The 8,335-nt window shown below is 38.3% G+C and overlaps 2 protein-coding genes across 2 annotated transcripts in view; one reads left to right on the forward strand and one right to left on the reverse strand.

Annotated features, from left to right (window-relative positions):
* PLCZ1 (phospholipase C zeta 1) overlaps positions 1–1,686 on the reverse strand; it is a 47,296-nt gene extending 45,610 nt beyond the window's left edge. The window contains exon 1 of the mRNA XM_045781377.1: positions 1,558–1,686. Coding sequence (XP_045637333.1) covers positions 1,558–1,668 — 111 coding nt within the window. The 5' untranslated portion in view covers positions 1,669–1,686. The remainder of the gene's footprint in view (positions 1–1,557) is intronic.
* A 1,999-nt stretch (positions 1,687–3,685) lies between these two features.
* Positions 3,686–4,585, forward strand: CAPZA3 (capping actin protein of muscle Z-line subunit alpha 3). Its single transcript, XM_045781380.2, has one exon. The coding sequence runs from the start codon at positions 3,686–3,688 to the stop codon at positions 4,583–4,585; it is 900 nt and encodes a 299-aa protein (XP_045637336.1).
* Positions 4,586–8,335: the final 3,750 nt, after the last annotated feature.

Genomic DNA, 8,335 nt, shown 5'->3' on the forward strand with positions numbered 1-8,335 from the left:
TTTGCAGATAATTCAAAGCAACCTGATAATCACCAAATAAAATTTATCATATTTCAAATTTGATACGGATTGAATACATTGCCTCCATATTGTGTTAACTGTGAATTTTATTAAACTGGAAAGTACGTAATTGTTTCTCCCTTTGAGTGACACCACTGGAGGGAAATTCTGCATGTAAAGATCTTTCACATAAATTTGTGTTCTTCAGGTACGGTATTAGACATGAGTTGATTAAAATTCTGATTGCTTATGGCAGCACACACTACTTGCATTCATAAAAACAACCCAAAACTCTTGTCTTTACTGAAATCTCTTAAGAAGTACAGCTTTTCTTTTTTGAACCTCCTCTTTGTGATTTTATAAACATGGGGGCTAAATCTTATTGAGAGAAGAACTTGATGGGGGGCTGCTCTCCATGGTCTCCCGTGTCTCTGCAAGTTTCTGAGCAGAGGCACAAACAACTTTCTTCAGAATCAGCTTTTCAAGGGTGATGAAGAGATAATGCGTAATGAAGAGATAGTATCTCCTTCCAGAGGAAAGAGCAGGCTGGGGGCGATAATAATGATAATGACACCCTCCAGGGCAAAGATCAGGCAGGCTTACTGCCCACAATAAAAGATTTGGTCTCCAGAAGCTTGAGGTCCCTCTCTGGTAACGCAATCCACTGCATGTGCGTGTGTCAGCTGGCCCTCTTCACATCACGCTTTGGGAACCGAGGCTGGGAGAAATCGCACCGAAATGCTGATGCTCTTTCAACTGCTATTTTTGTGAGTAACAAGCTAGTCCCCTGAACCAGAAACCTGGCTCTGCCTCCATCCATGCGATTATATCAGGCTAACTGGTTAGCTTGCAAGTAGATAACACAAGCTTTGCAGTTTACAATAATGGCAACAATTTCAACATAGATTGTTATCTGGGTAGTCACTTCCAAAAAACTCTATCGCATTCGGGATTTCTATCTTCCTAACGATCTGGATTGACCAATCTAGTATTCCTGCCTGATTTGTCAAGAAATTTGCCATCTTCCTAATGCAAAACTCAGCTTGACTTTTTCTCTTGTATTTATAATCTTTCCCTCTGTCCTCTAGGGAAAGAATTGAGTCAGGTTCCCTCCCTACTGGTTCTTCTTCAAACAAAGAGAAATTTGGGCATGATTTTCTACTTTGATGTGAGTAAAATGCCATTTTTCTCAAAATTGCTTATTCCTTCTATAATTATTAAGATCCAATCCATTTACCATTTCATCATTTATATGATTTTGATCTAATCATATGACCAATCCTAATCTTATGTGAACATTCCTAAATTCAGCTAACTGTGCTAAACTAATAATCTGGTATTATTTTAAATTTTATCAGTAACTCATTTTACCACCTACCTAAGTTCTCTCCTTCTTGATTATAAATATATTTAGCATAATTAATAGCTTTAATTCTTAAGAGACTAATTTTTCATATGTATTTTCTGCAGAAAGCATCCAAGTAGCTATTGACATTTCTCCATATTGGATCAAGTCCTTCCTAGGGTGGGGTAGACAGGGAGCAGATATCATCTCACCTTGAAAATAGATTTCACATGAATATAATTGCACGGAATATCTAATTTTTCAAGTAATCTGTAAGTTTTTTCTACGTTAATTTTTCCACCTCTAAATTCATCTCGAATCATCGACAAAAACCATGTATGAAGCACAAAAATAGAAGTTAAGGAAATTCTCAGAGAAAATCATTAAGTACTTAAAATGCCTAAAGAAGTATTTGATTTCTCTTCAGTTTAACATTTTTATTTTTAAGGGATAGTCTATTTTGTGCTTAAGTGACAAGATAATGCTATGATAAATAATATTTAAAACAAAACTAAGTAGGTACTTTCTGCAGTAAAGGTATGAAAGGTCATATATAACACAATAAAAATTACAGGTAAAGAATAAAAGTAAACATCTGAGAAATCAGGTTATTATTGTGGAAATATAGTCTGTTTCCTGAAGACATGGAATTGGGGGACAGCTGGGCTTCAAGATCTCCCTGTCACTTGACCTGTCTCTCAGCTTCACTTCCCTTGTCTGAAAAGTGGGCAAATCAATATTTAGGAAGGTGGGGGCATTAAATGAGTTCTTAACATATTATCGAACACAGTTTCTGTGTTCATAGTTACATGATACATGTAACTACATACATAGTTACATGTCTGATATTAGTTAACATTAGTTAGCTGTCCAGCTACACACACACACACACGCACACACACACACCCCAAAAAGTAACATTTTAAGTACTATCAAAAAGAGTTAAAGATGCCATGCTGAGTGTGTATATTTGGTATGAGTGAGAAAACTAAAACAAGTTTACTCATCGTATACAGATAAACTACAAATATTAGAACACTTCAATTTGAAAAACTAAGCTTGAGAATTAATATGACATAAAATCATGAAAGGTACCAGTAAAAATTTTTCAAAAATCCACTCAATTTCAGATTGTTAAAGCTAATGAAACCCTTAAATGTAATGGCTATGACTTAATAGGGCAAAGCTCATGTTCTTATAAGAAAAAGACAAGAAGCTAGGGAAGCTCAGAAAAGCTTAGGATGGATGGAAGGAAGCAGTTTATACTTAAATGAGAGAGGCTTAACTTCAAGGCTCTTTAAAAAGAATGAGAAGAGAATCAAGGGGATAAATCAAGAGAAAGAAGAGAAGAGAGGAACAGAAAGGACTTCTGAGCGGATATTTGTTCTCCATATTTTCATGACCTGTTGTTCCGTTTCTCCTTGCTTAGAAGTCTCTCCCCATTACGTGTTGTCACAGGTTCCGAACAGAGTTAACTCTGCCCTTTTGTAGTAGAGGAATTTCTCGATATTCATCAGCTGTTGTCTCTGCCCCTTTTCTAGAGAGAAAGCAGAAAACACAGAGTGGTTTGTGCCCTTGTGCTTTGGAGATTACCTCACCCTCAAATCCCACAGAAACCATATGCAAGGTGTGGTCCCTGCACTTCACTGCCCTTGAAAGTTTCTCGCTTCTTGTTACATTCTGACCATCTTCAAACCCTCAATGTTTATAAATGCAGCATTCTCAGCTCTTTGGCATTTTGCTATCAACTGCCTTCGTACCTTGTTTTTATTTTTACTGTTTTGTTGACCCCCCTGAAACTTTTCAGCATAATGTGCTTCCAGCGAGTTTGGGGAAACTATTCTGAGGGACTGAGGATAAATCAATGCCACTGAGGGACTGAGGATAAATCAATGCCACTGTGGTCCCCAAAGGTGCAAAGGGCTGCCAAACACTTTCAGCCCAGAATGTCTGGGCTGCTTCTCTAGATCCCGGCAACATATAATGCACACAGAGACACACCCCTTTTGAAGAAGGCTGTTCAAGAGGTTAAGTTCTTAAAATCTTCAAAATATGTACAGCTGGTTGGCTGGGTACCACGCTGTCAGGTGACTGTCATGTTTTTCGTCGGGTCTGGACACCCATTGTGATATCATCAAAAGTTCTGCACTTCACACAGAAGGCTTCTTTATGACTTCATCAGGAGACTCAGAGCTTGCCAGACAACCTGTTTTCATGGTTAGACATAGTAATCTTAAGCTTGAATGTTTAACACCTTGATGGGAAAGGTGTCTCATGGAATGTTTTCTCATCCTATGAACACTCTTTATTTCAGAAGCTTTGCTTCTGCTGCAACCAAGCATGTCACGTAGCGTTCTGAGTAGGAAAGAGAAAGAAAGAGTAATTCGCAGACTGTTAATACAGGCTCCTCCAGGGGAATTTGTAAATGCCTTCGATGATCTCTGTCTGCTTATCCGTGATGAAAAACTTATGCACCATCAAGGTGAGTGTGCAGGCCACCAACACTGCCAAAAATATTCCGTACCACTCTGCATCGATGGAAATCCAGTACTCTTGTCTCACCACAATGTAGTGGGCGACTACCGATTTTTTGACTATCAAAGCAAACTTTCTTTCAAATTCGACCTGCTTCAAAACCAGTTAAAAGACATCCAAAGTCACGGTATCATTCGGAATGAGACAGAATACCTGAGAAATGTTGTTCTGTGTGCCTTAAAACTGTATGTGAATGATCACTATCCAACAGGAAATTGCAACGTGCTGAGAAAAACAGTGAAAAGTAAGGAGTTCTTGATTGCTTGCATTGAAGATCACAGCTATGAAACCAGAGATTGCTGGAATGGCCTTTGGAAATCGAAGTGGATTTTCCAAATAAATCCATTTCTAACCCAAGTAACAGGAAGAATTTTTGTGCAAGCTCACTTCTTCAGGGCTGTCAACCTTCATATTGAAATCTCCAAGGACCTGAAAGAAAGCTTGGAAGTAGTTAACCAAGCTCAACTGGCTTTAAATTTTGCGAGGCTTGTGGAAGAGCAAGAGAACATATTTCAAGCTGCAGTCTTAGAAGAATTACAGGAGTTATCGAACGAAGCCCTGAGAAGAATTCTACGAAGAGATCTTCCAGTGACCCGCACTCTTATTGACTGGCAAAGGATACTCTCTGACTTGAATCTGGTGATGTATCCTAAATTAGGATATGTCATTTATTCAAGAAGTGTGTTATGCAACTGGATAATATAAAGGATTGCTCCTGGTAACTGTCTCCACATGATTTCGTTGTATTTCCGGGGGGGGGGAGGTGTTGGTATTTTCCTAAAGTTGAGAAGCCACTAGAGATGCTTATCATTTGACAAATGCAAGTTTAAGTTAGGGAAAAAGGTAACAAATAATTTGACTCAGGGAATATTAACCAATAAGGCAAGAAAACGGTAAACGTGTTTCATAGAAGCAACCATCACAAAGCCAGAGCTGTTTATTAGAACCTAAAACATCTCCGTAGAATATGGCACCCAAAAGTATTAAAAAGGTGGCCAGGGTTAAGGCTCTGTGTGTGTGTGTGTGTGTGTGTGTGTGTGTGTGTGTGTGTAGGAATGACCTTTGACTTTCTTTGTATGCGAATCAAAGTCTCTCTGCAAGTGATACTTTACATAATTCAATTCAGTCCTACACCGACCCCGAGAGAGTGGATTTCAGTAAGTGACATTAGGTTGGATATTCCATGAAACCAACAGATATCAAAAATCTACCTCAGATGAAGAACTATTAGTAAATTTGGATCCACTGCCCCCATGCCTGCCCCTGCCCTCCAAGAAGTGGGATGACTCAAATCCCTGGGCTTTTCTGATAACTAATGTGGTCTTTGAAAAATCAACTCGAAAAGCCTGACCTCTTTATATAGTCAAACTCTTGTGAAGTCATCACTCTAAGCATTTAGAAATGTTTATTTCATGCCAGGCCTGTGCTAAATGATTTGCACACAATTTTTCATGATTAGGCTGGCACTAGTAGTAACTCCACTTTATGTGAGAAGAATCTAAGATTTCAAGTTGTTTCATTCATCCGGGCACATGGTAAGTGACAAGTGTGTCTGACTCTGCGTTTAACCTCTAGAGTATGACCACTCTCAATGGTGCCTTGTTTCGTTAAGCGTTATGAGCTCTACAATGATTTAGGGAAGCATTTCACCCAAAGGACACTTCCATAGGGACTGGAACTGGTGGACTGCTGTTTTTTAGCCAAGACAAATTACCCATTCAGTCGCTCTATCGCTATTCTCAGCAACGTTGCTGACCACTTGCCTCTGGTCTCAAAGAAGTCCAAATCTAAACCTCTCCAGTGAGATGGCGGTAGCCCAGTAGAAAGGCCCCATCCCCTAATTCTGAGGGGCAAAATGCTCTGTATTATGGATCCATGCTGTTGAGAGAGGATCTCACTCTACTTAAGGCGCATTGGAGCAGACAAGATTAGAATTCCTAAATCTCAAACTTTCCTACCTCAACGGGTGGTTCTTAGAGAATCTCAGGAGAATTACCTAGAGTGTACCTTTAAAAATACAACTTCCCAGGACCCAGCCTCAGATTCCGATTTAGTAGGTTAAGAAGTCTATATTTTAAACAATTATCAGAGATGACTGTTGCAAGGGATCCCAGGATCATATTTTAGGAAATATTGGTCCAATCATGAAGTGACACATTTTATGCTTTCTATTTACTTAATTAAAATCATTTCTTATAAAACTATTGCCAAATGAAGGGCATGTCTACTACTTCACTGGATTCACTATGCACAGACCAAGGTCATGCCTTCATCTGTTAAAAAGTTAAGGGAAACCTTTCTAAAGAAAAGCAGCAAAGACAATTGTACTCATTGTACTAAAACATAGCTGTCTGACAAATTATTCAGCAAAAATTTTAATTGATATTATAGTTATATATGTAAGTGTTGATTTGCCAGAATGTTCCAGAATAGGACTCAATGGTTAATGGAACAATCACAGAAGCATTTAGCTCCCACTGAAACATAGGGTTTTTAAAATAATATTTATTGGTATGTCTGGATATAAAAAGCCACATGTACAAATCATAGAAAATGCTTGAGGTATAAAGCATTTTGGCCTATTTCTTCCCATGCAATTTTATGGAATTGTTTTAAATATTAAGAATTTACAACATATATAAATTTTTATCATGTTCTTTTTACATAACCTCCTATATCATAAATATGATCCCATGTCATTAAAATTCCTTGAGCACATAATTTTAATTATTTACATGATATTCATACTGTTCATGCACCATAACAAGACAACTATTTCTCTAGTCTTACATATTTTAAATTTTTAGCATTTTATTTCTGTTATTAATTGGGCTATTGTGAATATTTCTATGCATAAAGCTTTGCCCACATTGTGGATTATTTCCCTTAAGATAAATTCCCTAAAACTGCATATTGAAAAGATATGAACATATGAATGATTTAAATACATATTGTCAGATTGCTTTCCAGAAAGATTTAACAATTTATAATCCCATCAGTAGCATAAGAGAGTTTCTAGCTCACCACAGTGATCTTGGCAATATTGAATATCAAATGTTTCTTTGATAGGCAACAAACCTTAAAAGAATACAAAACAGGTTAAAAAGGTGCTCACTAACTTATGCTGTATTGTGCCAAAAACTTTCCCACATTGATTTTATTTGGTAGTTATTTTCTTTGTATGGAGCTGGCATAGCCAGAAAAATCTACAACTACTCCTCTCTGTACCTTTATCACAGAAACACACACACCCTATAGTTAAACCTACTCTAGCAATATACATATATACACACGTGCCCAGGCATATACACACATACACAAGAAAATGCTTCAGATCTTGAGGACTCAATGCATCATTTTTTAATATTCCAGTGTTTTCTCCTCCCCATTCCAGTCCCAACTGCAATGTAAGTTCCATAAGAACGGGGACCTTGACTATCTCAAGAATCTAGTCTATTACTGTCTGTTATTTGGTAGGTACTGAATGAATGAATGAATGAATGAATGAGGGTAACAAAGACATGAAACACGGTAGGTTTAATTGGCCTTAAGATTTTGTAGATCATCAATACCTGCTGTCCCTTTAGGAACTGTGTATTCCTTTGCAGACTTCCCCAAGCTGATGTTGTGACCCTTTACTCTAAGGCGATGGATTGCATTCTGAAGCTACCATTGTCCGCCTACCGCTCTGATGAAAACTTTTGCTCTTTTCCCACTCCAAATGGACAGAGATTTCTTCTCCAACAAGTTTAAGAAAATCAAGCTCTTCGAAAGTCATGTATTTCTTTCAATTTTGCATGATCCTCTGTCAAAGATTTTTGTGCCCTTCCTCTTGGGGGTCTGGTCTAGAGGGCTACCCAATGGACATACCGGCTAAGCTACATCCTGTTCTACTCAAGCAGAGATTCAGAAGGGGCAGAGATCCTTCAGCTCCACCCCTACTCCCCACTGCCCCACCCGGTCAGACTGAGTCCCTGCTGTTCTGGGACATGCCCTACCCTCAGGCTTGCCTTGAGGCTAAAGCAGGCATCGGCTTTCCTTTTTTGTTGGAACTTTGATCACAGTATACAAAACCCAACTACTTTCTGCTTATCATTCAGATCTTCAATAATCAAATAGAATTCCTACTGGGCTGTGCATATTTCTGAAGGTCCCATAGCTGATTAAATTTTAGTGAATCAATATAAAAGAACTTTCAGGTCACTGCCACTCAACCAATTTTTGATTTATCTCACTTTCTCCTCAATCTCCATCCACATCATGACACATCTCAGATTCTGACTCTTTTACTTGGGTCATTTCAGCAGCTTCTTAGGATATAGTACTATTGTGAAAGAATGGGTTCCCAGTCTACTGCTTCCTATATTCTAGTGAAACCTATCTCAACTTCACATCAGTCACTGGTTTCCCTCCTGATAAGCAGTCAACTTAGCCTTTTCTATTGACCCGCGTAGG

Source organism: Ursus americanus, chromosome 25, assembly GCF_024610735.1.
Source record: "Ursus americanus isolate L20-20 chromosome 25, mUrsAme1.1.p, whole genome shotgun sequence".
NCBI classification, from domain to species: Eukaryota; Metazoa; Chordata; class Mammalia; order Carnivora; family Ursidae; genus Ursus; species Ursus americanus.

Excerpts from the sequence above, each read along its gene's own strand:
- CAPZA3 (XM_045781380.2), top strand. The coding sequence starts at position 3,686 with ATGTCACGTAGCGTTCTGAGTAGGAAAGAGAAAGAAAGAGTAATTCGC.